At 38.8% G+C, this 17,649-nt stretch overlaps 1 protein-coding gene across 3 annotated transcripts in view; it reads right to left on the bottom strand.

Moving 5' to 3' along the window:
* The window catches only part of LOC105473499 (zinc finger protein 624), a 201,003-nt gene that overhangs the window by 4,859 nt on the left and 178,495 nt on the right, over positions 1-17,649 (bottom strand). For all 3 annotated transcript variants that reach the window (XM_071082386.1, XM_071082385.1, XM_071082387.1), the window contains 2 exons: positions 9,791-9,917; positions 8,693-8,788 (listed from right to left, as the gene is read on the bottom strand). In XM_071082386.1, the coding sequence (XP_070938487.1) occupies positions 8,693-8,788; positions 9,791-9,917 (223 nt within the window). The remainder of the gene's footprint in view (positions 1-8,692; positions 8,789-9,790; positions 9,918-17,649) is intronic.

The following is a 17,649-nucleotide window of genomic DNA, read 5'->3' as shown; positions in this document are numbered from 1 at the left end:
CTAGGATGAGGAAATTCCAGCCTGGCAAATTCTAGTCAGACCAGTTCTCTACTCTTGAACCCTGTCAAAATGTTTATCAATGACAATGTGTACACAGCGGGACACAGAAGTTCATTAGTGATTCTAGTTTCGCCCTGACCTTGTGATCTCACCCTGACTTCCTGCCTTGTGATCTTTTGTTGCCCTTAAAGCAGGTGATCTCTGTGACCCACACCCTATTCGTACACTCCCTCCCCTTTTGAAAATCACTAATAAAAACTTGCTCATTTTGCAGCTTAGGGGGCATCACGGAACCTGCTGACATGTGATGTCTCCCCCAGACACCCAGCTTTAAAATTTCTCTCTTTTGTACTCTTTCCCTTTATTTCTCAGACTGGCCGACACTTAAAGAAATAGAAAAGAACCCACGTCAAATTATCGGGGGCAGGTTCCCCCAATAAAAAAGTCCATTTGTGGTTTAGACCCAACTATTTTAGATGGTATTCTTCAACTTTTGACAAGCTCAAACACTGTCATACTCTCCTGCTATTTACTCCACAAACCAGACATTAGTCCCCAACCATACTTTCTATTTGTCTTTTTTTTTTTTTTTTTTTTTTGAGACAGAGTCTTGCTCTGACACCCAGGCTAGAGTTCAATGGTGCGATCTCGGCTCACTGCAACCTCCGCCTCCTGGGTTCAAGCAATTCTCCTGTCTCAGCCTCCTGAGTAGGTGGGACAACAGGCATGTGCCACCACGCCCAGCTAATTTTTGTATTTTTAGTAAAGATGGGGTTTTGCCATGTTGGCCAGGCTGGTCTTGAACTCATGACCTCAGGTGATCCACCCACCTCAGCCTCCCAAAGTGCTGGGATTACAGGCATGAGCCACCATGCTTGGCCTCTATTTGTTCTCATTCTTGATTGACTAGCTTTGTGGTGAGGGCTTTCTCAAATTTCACTGGCAGAATAGTTTATTCAAGTCTTTGTATATACCTTTTAATAAAACTTTTATGGAAAAAAACACTTTGATTTTCAAAAAGAGCTAAACAATAAACTAATCAAAAGTTAATATTTATACTTATTATTTCATATAGTGATAATTATTATTTAATTAAGGGTAGATTTAACAACTTTTTTATGGCCCTAAGAACTTTTCTGCCAGTTTGTTAAAAATTCATTACAAATTACACTGTGGGATACTGGTCTTACAATGTGTTTGTGTATGCAATTTAATATTTTATTTTTAAGACACTTTAATGCTTTTTAAAACTTCTAATTCATTTTCAGGTAATTATGCCTCAATGTTTAAATATAAGTTCAATAAAAACTCTTGTTGATGGTAGAATGGTTTTATGATTTTTTTTTTCTTTTTTGAGGCAGTGTCTCACTGTGTTGCCCAGGCTGGAATACAGTGGCACGATCTCAGTTCACTGCAACCTCCACCTCCTGGGTTCAAGCGATTCCTGTGCTTCAGCTTCTGAAGTAGTTGGAATTACAGGCATGTACCACCACACCCAGCTAATTTTTCTTATTTTTAGTAGAGAAAGTATTTTGCTATGTTGGCCAGGATGGTCTCCAACTCCTGGCCTCAAGTGATCCACCCTCCTCGGCCTTCCAAAGTGCTGGGGTTACAGATGTGAGCCACTGTGCCCAGCCAATTTGATGATTTTAAAACTCATTTTTAAACAGTATGATTTGTCTACGTTATTTTACTTTATAACATTTAAATTAATATTTTGTCATGTTGTTGCTATTTATCACTCTTACTTTTAAATAGTTTTAATTAGTTTGAGCATATTTTTTGCTGTCATAGGATATTATATTGCCAATATCTGATAAAAGAAAACAAAACTTTTACTGTCAGAAAAAAAGCTATAAGGCTGGGTGTGGTGGCTCATGCCTGTAATCCTAGCACTTTGGGAGGCTGAGGCAGGAAGACTGCTTGAGCCCAGGAGTTTAAGACCAGCTTGGGCAACACAGTGAGACCCCATCTCTACAAAAAGTTAAAAATGAGCTGGGCATGGTGGCACACACTTGTAGTCCTAAATATTTGGAAGGCTAAAGCTGGAGGATCCCTGAAGCCCAGGAGGTTGAAGCTACAGTGAGCTATGATCTACACTGCACTACAGCCTGGGTGACAAAGTGAAACCCTGTCTCAAATAAATAAATAAATACAAGAAGGCCGGGCATGGTGGCTCATGCCTGTAATCCCAGCACTTTGGGAGGCCGAGGTGGGCGGATCACCTGGGCTCAGGAGTTTGAGACCAGCCTGGCCAACATGGTGAAACCCCACCTCAACACAAAAATTAGCTGGGTGTGGTGGCACACGCTTGTAATCCCAGCTACTCAGGAGGCTGAGGAAGGAAAATTGCTTGAACCCGGTCAGGAGGTCAGGAGACGGAGGTTGTAGGGAGCCGGGATTGCACCACTGCACTCCAGCCTGGGCGACAGAGCAACACTCCATCTCAAATAAATAAATAAATAAATAAATAAAATAAAAGAAGAAGAAAAGCTATAGAAAACATGTGTAGCACCAATTTGGAATTCAGAAACTAATAATAAATGTAAAAGGCCAAAAGAATATGAAGTTGGAAAGCAGAAAAATAATGAAAAACTTGCAAACATTAGAAAAGGAGACATCCAGGATAGGGTGAAAAGGTCTATCACAGATGTAACCAGAGTCCTAGAAGGTTAAAAAGAGAAGTGAGAGAGAATGGACAGAAGCTAAGTCAAAGAAACAATGTATTAGAATTTTCCACAACAGATAAAAAAAAATCAAGTCACAAATCATAGAAGCCAAATGAATCTTCAGCATGAGAAAGATGAAGAAAACTATACTAAAGTATACAGTAGTAAAACCACTGAAAACTAAACTCTTAAAAGCAGCCAAAAAAAGAGAGACAGGGCCAGGAACGGTGGCTTACGCCTGTAATCCCAGCACTTTCGGAGGCCAAGGTGGGTGGATCACCTGAGGTCAGGACTTCGAGATCAGCCTTGGCCAATACAGTGAGACCCCGTCTCTACCAAAAATACAAAAATTAGCTGAGCATGGTGGTGGGTGCCTGTAGTCCCAGCTACTCAGGAGGCTGAGGCAGGAGAATCACTTGAACCCGGGAGGCAGAGTTTGCAGTGAGCTGAGATCACGCCACTGTACGCCAGCCTGGGCGACGGAGCAAGACTCCATCTCAAAAAAAAAAAAAAAAAAAAAAGAGACAGAGAGATATCCGGTTTTGTTTTTTGTTTTTAAAAAAAAAACAGAGTCTTGCTCTGTCGCCCAGGTTGGAGTGCAGTGGATAGGATTACAGGTGGGTGCCACAATGCCCGGCTAATTTTTGTATTTTTAGTAGAGATGGGATTTTGCCATGTTTCCCAGGCTTGTCTTGAACGCCTGACCCCAAGTGATCCACCCACCTCGGCCTCCCAACACCTGGTCAAAGACAGATGTCCTTTAACGAGCAACAATTAGATCAGAGGTTACAAATTATAACCAATTTGGCCCACTGTCTGTTTCTGTATAGCCAGCAAGATAAGAATGATTTTTTATATTTTATTTATTTATTCATTTATTTACTTTCTTACTTATTTTGAGACCGAGTCTTACTCTGTCACCCAGGCTGGCGTGCAGTGGGCAATCTCAGCTCACTGCAACCTCCGCCTCCTGGGTTCAAGTGATTCTTGTGCCTCTGCCTTCTGAGTAGCTGGGATTACAGGCCAGTGCCACCATGCCTAGCTAAAATTTGTATTTTTAGTAGAGACGGGGTTTCACCATGTTGCCCAGGCTGGTCTCAAACTCCTGGCCTCAAGTGATCTGCCTGCCTTGGCCTCCCAAAGTGCTGGGATTACAAGCACGAGCCACCACGCCTGGCCAAATTTCACATTTAAAGTGGTTGAAAAATACATGAAAAGAATGATGCTGTGACACATTAAAAATGTATGAAATTCAAATTTCAGAGTCCATAAGTGAAGTTTTAGTGGAGCACAACCGCACTACTTAGTTAATGTGTTGCCTATGGATTCATTGCTGCTAAAATGTCAGAGTGGAGTAGTTGCAGCAGAGAGTCCTTATGATCCAACAAAGCCGAAAATGTTGCTGCCTTGCCTTTTATATAAAAGTTTAGACAGATGGTTCACTTCTCAACAGGTTCTACATAAGACAGAAAACAACAAATGATACCTTTGAAATGCTGAAAAAATGTAACCGCAAATCTAAAATTCCAAGCTTACCAAAAATATCCTCCCAAAATGAAGGTCGAATGAAAATATTTTTAGAAAAAAAAAGAGAAGAGGCTAGGCATGGTGGCTCACGCCTGTAATCCCAGCACTTTGGGAGGTCGAGGCGGGCAGATCTCATGAGGCTAGGAGTTCGAGACTGGCCTGACCAACATGGAGAAACCCCGTCTCTCCTAAAAATACAAAATTAGCCTGGCATGGTGGCATATGCTTGCAATCCCAGCTACTCGGGAGGCTGAGGAAGGAGAATCGCTTGAACCTGGGAGATGGAGGTTGTAGTGAGCCAAGATCGTGCATTGCACTCCAGCCTGGGCAACAAGAGCAAAACTCCATCTCAAAAGAAAAAAATAAAAAAGAAAAACAAAAGAGAGTATGGCACAAGTATATCTGAGTAAAAGGAAATATTAAAGAGTGTTTTTTAGGCAGAAGAAAAATAATCTCAGATACAAGCTCAGCATTGAAAAAAACAAAGAGAAAGGAAAGGCAAAAATGTGGGTAAGTTTAAATGAACATTGACTGCATAAAGCATAATAATAATATTTTACGTGATTTGACATATATAGAATTAAAATATATAATTTCAATAATGTATGTGAGGTTAAATGGAATAAGCTGTTCTAAGATCCTTTTATTGCTTGGGAAGAGGGAAAAACCTATATATAACTATTGAATCACGGATGCAGACTTTCATCTCAGGGTTAATCACTGAACAAATAATTTAAAATGTTATGATTACCAAGTGATCAGAGAGGGCAAATAGAACAATAAAAAGTGATAAATCTAAAGAAAGGCATGAATGGAAAGAAAAAGAATACAGAATGGGCAAAATGCTTTCACAGTTAAATGTAAATGTACTATGTATAAATAGACTGAACACTCCAAAAGACAGGAACTGTCAGATTGGTTAAAATATTAACAATAGGCCAGGCGCAGTGGCTCACGCCTGTAATCCCAGTACTTTGGGAGGCCAAGGCGGGTGGATCACTTGAGGTCAAGAGATCGAGACCAACCTGGCCAGCATGGTAAAACCCCGTCTCTACTAAAAATAGAAAATTAGCTGGACGTGGTAGCAGATGCCTGTAATCCCAGCGACTTGGGAGGCTGAGGCAGGAGAATCGCTTGAACCCAGGAGGCAGAGTTTGTGGTGAGCCGAGATTGCGTCATTGCACTCCAACCTGGGCGACAAGAGCGAAACTCAGCCTCAAAAAAAAAAAAAAAAAATTAACAACATACTACTTATAAAATAAAGACAAAAAGTACAAGAATACACAGAAGGTGAAAGTGAGCAGATGAAAAAAGATATACCATACAAACAACAACCAAAAGAAAGATGCTGTAGTGATATTAACATCAGACAAAACAGACTTTAAGGCAAAAACCATTAAGAAATGAGATACTTCATAATGACAAAAGCCAATTTACCATAAAGATAACAATTATAACTTTGTATTTACATAATAACATAGCTTCAAATACGGAAAGAAAAAAATTAAATGAACTAAAAAGGAAACAAATGTATAGTCTCACTAGCAGACTTTAAAAAATCTTTCTCAACTGACAGAATAAGCTGTAAGTACACAGATTTTAACAACGGAATTAACAAACTTAATCTCCTGACACATCTAGAAATTATACTTAATACGTATAGGCTATAAATTTTTTTCAAGAGCACAAAATGCTTACAAAATTCTGCAAAGACTGACATAATTCAGAGCATCTTGTCTGACCATAATAGAATTAAAGTTAATAAGATTGCTAGAAAATTCCCAAATGGCACAAAATTAAGAAAAACATTTAAAAATAACTGAAGGATAAAAGATATCACAATAGAAATATAACATATTTTCCACTCAAAAATTATGAAGATGCTACATAAAAAAGTGTGATACAGTTCTGATAGCCCTAAACAATTAGAAAAGAACAGCTGAAAATCAATGATATAAGTTATCTAATTCAAGAGGTTAGAAAAGATCCACAAATTAAGCTCTAAGAATGGAATAAAATAATAAAGAACAGAAAGTAATAAAACTCAAACATACAAGAAAAAGGACTAAAAACAGTAATGTTTTTAAAAGCCAAGTAATGTCATGCACGGTGGCTCACATCTGAAATCCCAGCAATTTGGGAGGCCAAGGTGGGAGGATAGCTTGAACCCAGGAGTTCGAGAACATCCTGGTCAACATAGTGAGACCCCTCTACAAAACATAAAAATCTTTGGTGGTGGTGTGTGCCTCTAATCCCAGCTATGTAGGAGGATGAGGCAGGAGGATCACTTGAGCCCAGAAGTTCGAGGCTGCAGTGAGCTATGATCATGCCACTGCATTCCAGCCTGGGTGACAGAATGAGACCCTGTCTCAAAGAAAAAAAAAACAGTTGAGTAAGATTGATAAACTCTAGCAAGACTGAGTAAGATAAAATAAAGAAAACACAAAAAACCAGTATCAGGAATAAGAAGTGGCACATCACTTCAGATCCGTATAAACATTTAAATGATAAGCAGAAGATAGTATGCCAATAAATTTAAAAATTAAACAGAACAATCCCTAAACATAATTTGCTAAACTAAAACAAAAAGAAATAGGAAATATGAAAAGTCCTAAGTACTGAAGGTATACAAGCTATAATTAAACACTTTTCCCAATAAAAGCTTCAGGCCAAGATGGCTTCCCTGGTGAATTCCACTACCATAAAAAATAACTTTCCCTCTCTCACAACTTTTTCTTCCCTCACCATAAGCTGATGATCTTGCCTCACATTTTAGAAAATATGGCAGCTATCATAATAGCGGCCTCAATCTTCCTGCCCTCAACTGACCTGCAGGTGCACCCATCTTCTCCACCTTTCTCAGTATTACAACACAGGAGGTGACCTCTCCACCTATTAAAGGTAAATCCTCCTTTCCATTCTAGATTTTATCTCCTTTAACCCTGTCAAACACTTTAGTCCTTCATCTTTGTCTTGCAACATCAATGTCGCTCTCTCCATTAAGGCGATCCTATCAGCACTCAAACATGTCATAGCAGCTCCCATCTCAAAAATAAAACAAGTGTTTTTTCTTGACTCCATTCTTTCCTTTAGCCACTGCTCCATTTCTCTTTCCCTCTTCACAGGGGAAAAAAAAGTCCCTCTCTAAAAAGTTATCTAAAACTATCTCTAATGTCTACTTTTCACTCAATCTTTTAAGCATAAATAATATCTGATATATAAAAATATGTAATGCATGTGTGGGTTGTTCATGGCATCATAATAAAATGAATCAGAATCTATTTATTTCTTTCCATCTCCACTACCATCACCCTAATCAAAGTTCCTCTCATCTCCTGGATAGACTATTGTAACAACCTTTTAACTTACTGCCTGCTTTATGCCTCAAGTTTAATCTCTATAAACAGGGTTATTTTCTAAAAACCCTGCAGTAAAATCTCTCTATGCTTTGGAACTCACTTAGATCATCTACAAAGCCCTGCACAGGCAGGCTCCTACATCTCTAATCTTATTCTGTACCAGTTTCCGCTCACTTTAGTCACAGCAGCTTCCTTTTGATTTCCAGAATACATGGCCTTCTTTGCTGTATCAGATCCTTTGCATTGTTGTTCCCTTAGCCTGGAATACTTCCCTTTTCCTCTTCCCCTCCCTGCTTCTTCTTCTGACCCTTCAGGTCTCAGCTCAAATGTCACCTCTTCAGAAGCTCCCCTGACCACCCTGTTTGAAGGTGTCCTCATCCCACCCCAGTTACTCTTTCCTATCTTCCAATTTATCTCATAGCTGGGAGGTATGGCAACCACCATTTAGTTTGTTTTTATTTATTTGCCAAATTTCTGTTTCTCAAAATTTAATCTTCATGAAGGCGGGGACCTGGTCCATTTTATTAGGTGCTGTAGCCCTTGTACCTAAGCCAGTTCACAGCATATAGATGTATAATATTGATTAAATACATCAATACTATATTTTGATTCTCAACTGATTTCTTGTTTGTATTCTCAATTAGTTAAGAACCTGGAGGACAGGTGGTGGGTTCCTCCAAAGTTTCTGGAGCCTTGCAGGTGAAGAAAACTAAATAATGAGTAAATAAGTTTGCCTTAAGAGAAATCAGTGGGGATCCTTATGAAAGCATTTTCAGGCAAATGAAGGAAGAAATGTCAGATAATGGTGAAACAAATGAGAAACATAAAGTTAACTGGAGAAGATAGACCTGAAAGGGATATTTTGTGTATGTTTGAATGAAGAACAAAATAATAATTATGAAAAGCATGTCCCCAGGAAAGCAGAATAGGATGAGATGGTTCCCAAAAGTGGAGGACAGAGAGAGAGGATAAGAGAAGATGGGGGTGAGAGAGACAGGCAGCGAGATGGGGGATCTCTTCCTCTGAGACAGCTTTGAACAAATATATCTTTAAAATTTTTTCAGATGTTGTGTTGAACATCCCCCTATAGTCTGTTACTTCAAATAAATCCCATCTTCGTGGTTCTGTTTAACTCACCAGGATAGGGAATTGTTGAAATTTCTCTCATTGTCACCCATGGTCCTTTCCCATTCTCCAAATGAGATATCATGTCTGGTTTGGAAACTGCAAGCCCTGTCCAGAGAAAAATAAACAGGATTTCATTGGAGCCATGAGCAAGAACTCCTGCCAAATTCAGTCTCAGTTCTTAATCTTCCATGCAGAATGACCATTACAGGAAGCTCTAGAGCCGCACTGTCCAATACAGTTGCCAGTTGTCACATATGGCTATTTAAATTTGAATTTAAATTAAATAAAATTAAGTAAAATCTAAAATTCAGTTCTTCAGACGGACTAGCCAAATTTCAAGTGCTCAAAAGGCACAAGTGAGGCCGGGTGCGGTGGCTCATGTCTGCAATCCCAGCACTTTGGGAGGCCGAGGTGGGCGGATCACGAGGTCAGGAGATCAAGACCATCCTGGCTAACACGGTGAAATCCCATCTCTACTAAAAATGCAAAAAATTAGCCAGGCGTGGCGGCGGGCGCCTGCAGTCCCAGCTACTTGGGAGGCTGAGGCAGGAGAATAGCATGAACCCCGGAGGCGGAGCTTGTAGTAAGCTGAGATCGCGCCAATGCACTCCAGCCTGGGCAACTGAGCGAGACTCCGTCTCACAAAAAAAAAAAAAAAAAAAAAAAAAAAATAGGCACAAGTGACTAGTACCTGCCATATTGTACAGTGATGTTTTAGACAATTACAAAGACATCCCAAAGGAGCTCAACACTATGATTCTGGTTTGGTGGGATAACAGATTATGGGAATAATCTAGTGAGTTTAGAAAGAAATTGAATACATTTGTTTCTTTCTTCTAGAGGTACTGATAACTTCCATTTAAGGAAGTGACTAGAAAATACTTTGGTCCAAAATCTGTAGGGTTGTCAACAATCTCCAAGATTCCAGAGAAGTATGTTTCTTACTCTACAATGGGCAGATCATGTAGTTAAAAGTGAGGAATAGCATAACCCAACAATGTGCCCCTAAGATCAAGTACTTCAGTTAAATACTTTAGAGGCCTTTTATCTTTGGCAAACCCGGTCAAATGGGCAGATCAATCAACACAGAAGAGAAGTTATCCTTACCCAGGGAGACCAGATTCCTGTAATTCTCTAGCATCACATCCTTGTGCAGGTTCCTCTGTGTAGGGTCCATCAATCTCCACTCCTCCAATGTGAAGTCTATAGCCACATCCTTAAATGTCACTGATTCCTAAAACAATTACACTGTGATCATTTAGAGACTATACAATTAGACTTGTTAGGCAGAATTATACATAAAAAACTGGGGAAGAGCCCCAGAAACCAGAATCGCCAAATGATTATGTAGGTCAACCAGTTCATCCCTTATAGGATGTATCAATCTCTCCAGTGACAAGAACTTGAAGCCAAAATATGCTGCCTATATAATCTTCAGAGTTTCATCTGATAGCAGAATTTCTTTTCAGACCAAGTCTGGCTTCCTATCAATTATAAATATTGGCTCCACTATATTATCTGGAGTCAAACAGCATGGTTTCCTCCTTCCCTAGAAAGTATTTAAAATATTTGATAACAGCGAGCAGTTTCTACCCAAATCATCTTTCTTCCTTAAAACCCTGGCTTATCTAAAATATCAATTTTCTTTCAGTTCTAATCTATAGACTATGACTTACTAAAAGATATATTTTATCATTTGCATTATGGATATAGAATACTGTAAGCTTTCTCTTTGAAAAAGAAAAATAAAAAGTCAAGGAACTTTGGGGAAGTTCTTTGGTCAGGATATGTACACATATTAAAAAATGGAAGACTAGGCCATAAACATTTTTAATGGTTACCTACTGGAGAAAAGAGGGAGCAGAGAGGACTGGAATGAAGGCTAGACTCCTTTGGCTATTTGTTTTGTAGACTGGACTTTTGGACCATTTAAATACTTTATATTATAAATGAAATAAAAATTTAAAAAAAATCCCTAAAAATTAAGAGTAACATGAAACCAGGTGGTAGCATACTCATTCATTAGAAAGGAACTATTTTAAGTGATTTTAATAGAGTAATTTTTCTGTATATACCTCACAAGATACACCCTGAGAAAAATAACTGCAAAATAAAAACAAAACCAAATATTTTCAGTAAATAATCATATTAATTATAGTGACAGACATGCTATTATGTAACTGTTGTGTGTGTAGTGCTGGATAAAGCAAATCAGCATACTGATGCCATTGAGAACTAATACATTTGGTATGGGAGAAAGAAGACAGAAATGTAATATTGATAAGATTAGGTTAAAAACTCCATAGTTCTGAATTTGAATAGGAAGTATCACTAGAGATTCATGAAGCATTTTAAGGGGGAAAAAATATTTCCTACCTTCAGCCACTGAAAAGGCGCAGAAACCATAACTAATAAGGTGGCACTATGCAAACCAGACTGTAGGCTCTAAATATTACTTCCCCCTAAAAGGAACCAGGGCCTAGAACACCCTGACACATCAAAAAGCAAGGAAGGTATCAAAGACTACTAGGGTCATACCTAAGACACAGGAAACAACTTGAAGAGGCTTCCACTGGTGAATGATGTGACAATTTGAGCATCAATAAGGATAATAATTGTAATGGATTTAAAAAATATCTAATACAGTTATATTCATGATATATTATTTTAAAAATCTCATCTATCATTTTTGGAGAATACCTGGAAACCGGTAAGTAAAGAGAAAGAATCAAACTTGCATCCTTTCTTACCTATGCAAAGTATACATAGTTTGTATTATAATCAAACATAATTAAGTAGTTGATGAGGGAAGGTTTCCCTTTATGGAATTACTGTAGCTAATAAATGAAGAAGGAACAAAAGAATTAGAACATCACAATTTGCAACTTCTAATGAATTAAAGAATCATCAGCAGCTGCTAACATAAAAGAAAGGCCTCAGTTTGATGGTGTACGTCTTCTGGTGGTATATACCAGCAATATGAAATGACATTGCTGAAAATATTTAAAAAAATCAAAATCTCAGCCGGGTGCAGTAACTCACGTCTATAATCCCAGCACTTTGTGAGGCCAAGACAGGAGGGTCATTTGAGCCCAGGAGTTCAAGACCAGTCTAGGCAACATAGGAAGACCCCATCTCTACAAAAAATAAAATAGAATAAATTAGCTGGACGTGGTGGTGCGTGCCTGTGGTCCCAACTACTTGGGAGGCTTATGTGGGAGGATCCCTTGAGCCCAAGAGGTCAACAAAGTGAGACCCTGTTTAAAAACAAACAAACAAACAAACAAAAAACGTCAAACTCTGAATCTGATCAAGGATCTCATAAACAATTTAAAGGTAATACAGATAGGGGCAGAGCGGCATGTTAAATAATTCCATGTGGATGTAATCAGTAAAATCCATACCTTGTGAAATTCTAAATTAATGCTGTCCAATAAAAATATAAAGCAAGCCATATAGGTGATTTTATATTTCTAGTAGCCACATTAAAAACAAAAAGAAACAAGTAAAATTAGTTTTAATAATGTTTTATTTAATCCAAATATATAAAATGTTATTTCAAAATGCATCAATACAAAAACTCTTAATGAGATAGTTTACGTTATCTTATCATACTGTCTTTGAAATCTGGTGTGTGTTTTAAATTGACAGACCATCTCAATTCGGACTAGTCATGTTTCAGGTGGTCCAGTGTCACATGTGGCTAGTGGCTTCTGTATTAGACAACATAGCTCTAAAGTACCAATAACCTGGTTTCTTTAATAAACAGTTACAAAGTGGTAAAAGAAAGAGGGGGAAACTTCTACATTAAAAGTGACCTAAGAGGCATATTAACCTGTTGGGAGCAAGTCCCCCAAAATCTGGCCATAAACTGGCCCCAAAACTGGCCATAAACAAAATCTCTGCAGCACTGTAACATGTTCATAATGGCCCTAACGCCCACGCTGGAAGGTTGTGGGTTTACTGGAATGAGGGCAAGGAACACCTGGCCTGCCCAGGGTGGAAAAACATATAAAGGCGTTCTTAAGCCACAAACAACAGCATGAGCGATCTGTGCCTTAACGACAAGCTCCTGCTGCAGTTAACTAATCTAACCTATTCCTTTAATTCAGACCATCCCTTCGTTTCCCATAAGGGATACTTTTAGTTAATTTAATATCTATAGAAACAATGCTAATGACTGGTTTGCTGTTAATAAATATGTGGGTAAATCTCTGTTCGGGGGTCTCAGCTCTGAAGGCCGTGAGACCCCTGATTTCCCACTTCACACCTCTATATTTCTGTGTGTGTGTCTTTAATTCCTCCAGCACTGCTGGGTTAGGGTCTCCCTGACCGAGCTGGTCTCGGCAAGTGGCATCCATTTGTGGGGGCTCGAATCCGGGTTAAAGGGTCGCTGGAGCGATGGTTGGAATGGAAAAACTAAGCTGGAGGACACCCGAGTACTCTTAAAGCAATCCCCGTGGTGAGTGAGAAGGGAGCTCAGAAGCGTCAGGGTAACAATAGGACCAGTGTGGGGTCTGGTTCGTTTCACCTGGGAACTTTTTCACACTGATGATGAGGAGGAAGGAGAGCATGGCAAAGTAACAGAAGAGGTTACAGAGCACGTTTATTTGCCAGTTAAAGCTAAAGCGGCAAAGGAGGGAGAGGTTCATCCCTACCCTTCTGCACCCCTTCAACATTATTTTGAAGAAAAAGACCCTCCAGATCTTTCTTTTCTGGAGGACACTGGGTGAAAAGCAGTTGCCCCAGTGACTGTTTGAGCAGCACCTTGAGCAACTGCTCTTAGTTCTATTCAGGCAGGAATTCAGCAAGCTAGACGAGAGGGTGATTTAGAGGCTTGGCAATTCCCTGTTCGAATACACCCCCCAGATCAACAGGGAAATATTACAGTTACATTTGAGCCTTTCCCTTTTAAATTACTCAAAGAATTTCAATAAGCTATAAATCAATATGGACCAGGTTCTCCTTTTGTATTGGGACTGTTAAAGAATGTTGCTGTTTCTAGTCAGATGATACCTACTGACTGGGACGCTCTTACTCGAGCTTGTCTAACTCCTGCTCAATTCTTAAAATGTAAAACTTGGTATGCAAATGAAGCTTACATTCAGCCCGCTCACAATGCCCAGGCCCAACCTCAAATTAATATAACTGCAGACCAACTTTTGGGGGTTGGCGGCTGGGCTGGCTGAGGTGCACAAGTGGTCATGCAGGATGATGCCATAGAACAGCTTAGCAGAGTGTGCATTAGAGCTTGGGAAAAAATCACTTCAGGTGGAGAACAATACCCTTCCTTTAGTGCTATAAAACAGGGACCAAGAGAACTATACATTGATTTCACAGCTCAGTTACAGGAGTCTCTTAAAAAGATGATTGCAGATTTGGCTGCTCAGGATATAGTGTTGCAGTTACTAGCTTTCGACAATGCTAATCCCGATTGCCAGGCTGCTCTGCGACCTACCAGAGGGAAAGCACATGTAATTGATTATATCAAGGACTGTGATGGTATCGGAGGTAATCTGCATAAAGCCACTTTGTTGGCACAGGCAATGGCAGGACCGAGAGTGGATAAAGGAAATAACTCCATTTCCTGGAGCTTGTTTTAACTGTAGGAAGCATGGTCATACTAAAAAAGAATGTAGAAAAAATCAGCAAGTCAGGCTGCCAGATAGGGGAAAAAAGAAAACTGCTGATCCTGAAATATGTCCAAAATGTGAAAAAGGAAAACACTGGGCTAATCAATGTCACTCTAAGTTTGATAAAGAAGGAAACCCGATTTTGGGAAATGCCATGAGGGGCCTGTCCTGGGCCCCCTTATAAACCGGGGCATTTCCAGCTCAGGTCATTCCCTCACCGTTGTACAATGTCTGTCCTCCGCCACAGCCGGTGGTGCCACAGTAGATTTACGCTGCACAAAAGCTGTAAGCCTTCTGCCTGGGGAAGACTCAAAAGGTCTCAACAGGAGTCTGTGGACCCTTGCCGGGGGGACAAGAGGATTACTTTTAGGAAGGTCCAGTTTAAGTTTAAAAGGGGTACAAATACATACAGGAGTCATTGATTCAGATTACAATGGGGAAAATTCAAATTGTTATATCTACTTCTGTTCCCTGGAAAGCAGAGCCAGGAGAGCGTATAGCACAGCTCCTGATTGTGCCATATGTGAGAATGAGAAAAAGTAAAATTAAACAGATAGGAGGATTTGGAAGCACAAATAAACAAGGCAAAGTAGCTCATTGGGTAAATCAAATTACTGATAAACGCCCTACCTGTGAAAGAACTATTCAGGGAAAGAAATTTAAAGGTTTGGTAGATACAGGAGTGGACATTTCAATCATTTCTCTACAGCACTGGCCGTCCACATGGCCAATTCAACCTGCTCAATTTAACATAGTTGGAGTTGGTAAAGCCGCCGAAGTATATCAAAGTGATTATATTTTGCATTGTGAAGGGACTGATGGACAACCTTCAGAGGGACTAATTCAACCAATTATAACTTCTGTACCTATAAATTTATGGAGAAGAGATTTATTACACCAATGGGGAGCACAAGTTCTAATTCCAGAACAATTATATAGCCCTCAAAATCAACATATGATGCATGAAATGGGGTATGTCCCTGGTACGGGACTAGAAAAAAAAATTGCAAGGTTTAAAAAGTTCCTGCCAAAGATTAGGATATGGCAGCCACTGGGTTAGGGTCTCCCCAACTGAACTGGTCTCGGCATTAACCAATTACACCATATGAATCAACTGGGAAGACAAATACCAAATGAGTATTTGATGAAACAAAGGCTCGGTGTTCATTTTTTAGCTGTAATAATAGTAATATTATATAACACTAACAGTTTTAAAAATTGTCAATCAGAGATATATACTAAAATAGATTAAATAATATAATGCTTTGTATTTATATCAAAATAATTAGTGAGAGAAGGGTTACAGATGAAATGTGATTGTTCATGGGTTAACTGGTTAAGAGGGCAATAGGTTAAAGGGATTCAAACTACTCCCCACTTCTGTGACTATAATGCTTATCAAGTATCAGAGACTGCTCTAGGGGCTTATAATGTATTGAATGAATCATCACAATAAGGAAGGTGCTATTTACAAATAAGGAGAGTGAGGCACAGAGACGTTGGGTGTCTTGCCCAAGGTCAAAGAAGCAGAAGAGTCTAGATTCAAATCCAAGCAGTCTGTATTGAGAATTCCAGCTTGTAACCTTGTTATCATTCTGATCCAGGGCTCTTAGAGCCCTGAGTAGCTGACTACTCAGGCAAAGAAGTCAACTTAGATCATATCTGGCTAAGGTCTGTTCTAGATCAGAAGAAAGATTTCCTCTGGGGTGTTTTTCTACCACTTAGATATGTATGCTTGTCATACATGTCTTATGTATACATATCCCTTTGGCGTTTTCAACCTTTAGGTTTTTGAAGCATGTTTTAGATAATACTGCTAATAAAAAAACATGGCAAATGTAGGAGATGATGAGTTCATAAACTTTATTGTTAATCACTTGACATGTGTGTAATTCAAACTGTAACCAATGTACTGGGTTTTGTTTTCTTTTTCCACCAAGAACTCAGCCCCAGGAAAAATCTGAAAAGGCCCTCATTTCTCATCTATGGTTTACCTTGAGGCTCTGTACAAGCAAGAAGTGACTAAGTCAGAGTTGTAAACTGCCTGCCTAAGAGGAAAATGTATGCCCAACACATACAAAGATCCCTCTGGCAGTTGCTGAAGACTTACTGGTTTAAGGCATAAAGAAATCTGTCTAATCATTAACTAATCACCATGTTAACCAAGCAGATATTTTAGTGGCTATACATGATAAAGAATACAGACTTTACAGATTGGTCCAGGAAAGTTTCTAAACAAAAATAGCAGCAGTGCCACCAACAACTGCAACAACAAACCCTAGAGAGGAGAGAATCTGATTTCCAGAGTTGCCACATTATATTATTTAAAATAACTAACTGGTTTTCAACAAAAAATTATTAAAACACACAAAGAAACATGAAAGCATGGACCCACACACAGTAAAAAATAAAGCATCAATGGAAACTACCTCCAAGGAAGTCAAGATGTTGCACTTATTAAACAAAGACATTAAGGCTGCTATTATAAGTATAAATAAAACCATGTATAAAGATTTAAAATAAATTGTGAGAATGATATTTCACTAAATGGAAATTTTGGAGTTGAAAAGTATAATAATTGAAATAACTGTATCAGTAAAACATAACAAATTTAAACATATACTCACCTAACAAAACAGTCCCATAATATAGGAAGCAAAAATGTATAAAATCGAAGGGGCAAAGAGAAAATTCAACAGTAGTAGCCGGACAAAGTGAAAGCAGTGCTCAGGGAAATTTATAGCTATAAACTGTCTACAATTTAAAAAGAAGAAATCAATAACCTAAAGTTATAACTTAAGGCTCTAGAGAAGGAAGAGTGAACTAAATTTTTTAGAAAGCAAAAAGAAGGAAATAATAAATATTAGAATGGAGATAAAACAGAGAACAGAAAAACAGCAGAGGAAATAAAAAAGGCAAAAGTTGGTTATTTGGAAAGATTAAAAAATGGCAAACCATTAGCTAGAGGGACTAAGAAAAAAAGAGAGAAGACACAGATTACTAAAATCAGAATGAAAAAGAAGACATTCCTACTGACCTTAAAGAAATAAGAGGATTATAAAGGAACACTATGAACAATGGTATGTGAACTTAGATGAACTGGACAAATTCTTAGAAAGGCATTAACTACCAAAACTGACTCAGTGTTACAGGAAATCTGGATAGATCCATAGATCCATAACAAGTAAACTTCCCACAAAGAAAAGCCTGGGTTCAAATGGCTTCATGTGAATTATACCAAACATTTCAAGAAGAATTAATACCAATCCTTCACTAACTCTTCCAAAAAATGGAAGGGAACAATTCTAAACCCACTTTATGAGACCAATATTA

The sequence above is a fragment of the Macaca nemestrina genome, chromosome 17 (genome assembly GCF_043159975.1).
Source record: "Macaca nemestrina isolate mMacNem1 chromosome 17, mMacNem.hap1, whole genome shotgun sequence".
NCBI lineage: Eukaryota > Metazoa > Chordata > Mammalia > Primates > Cercopithecidae > Macaca > Macaca nemestrina.
The sequence above is the reverse complement of the archived record's forward strand: the minus strand, read 5'-3'. Positions and strand labels throughout refer to the sequence as shown.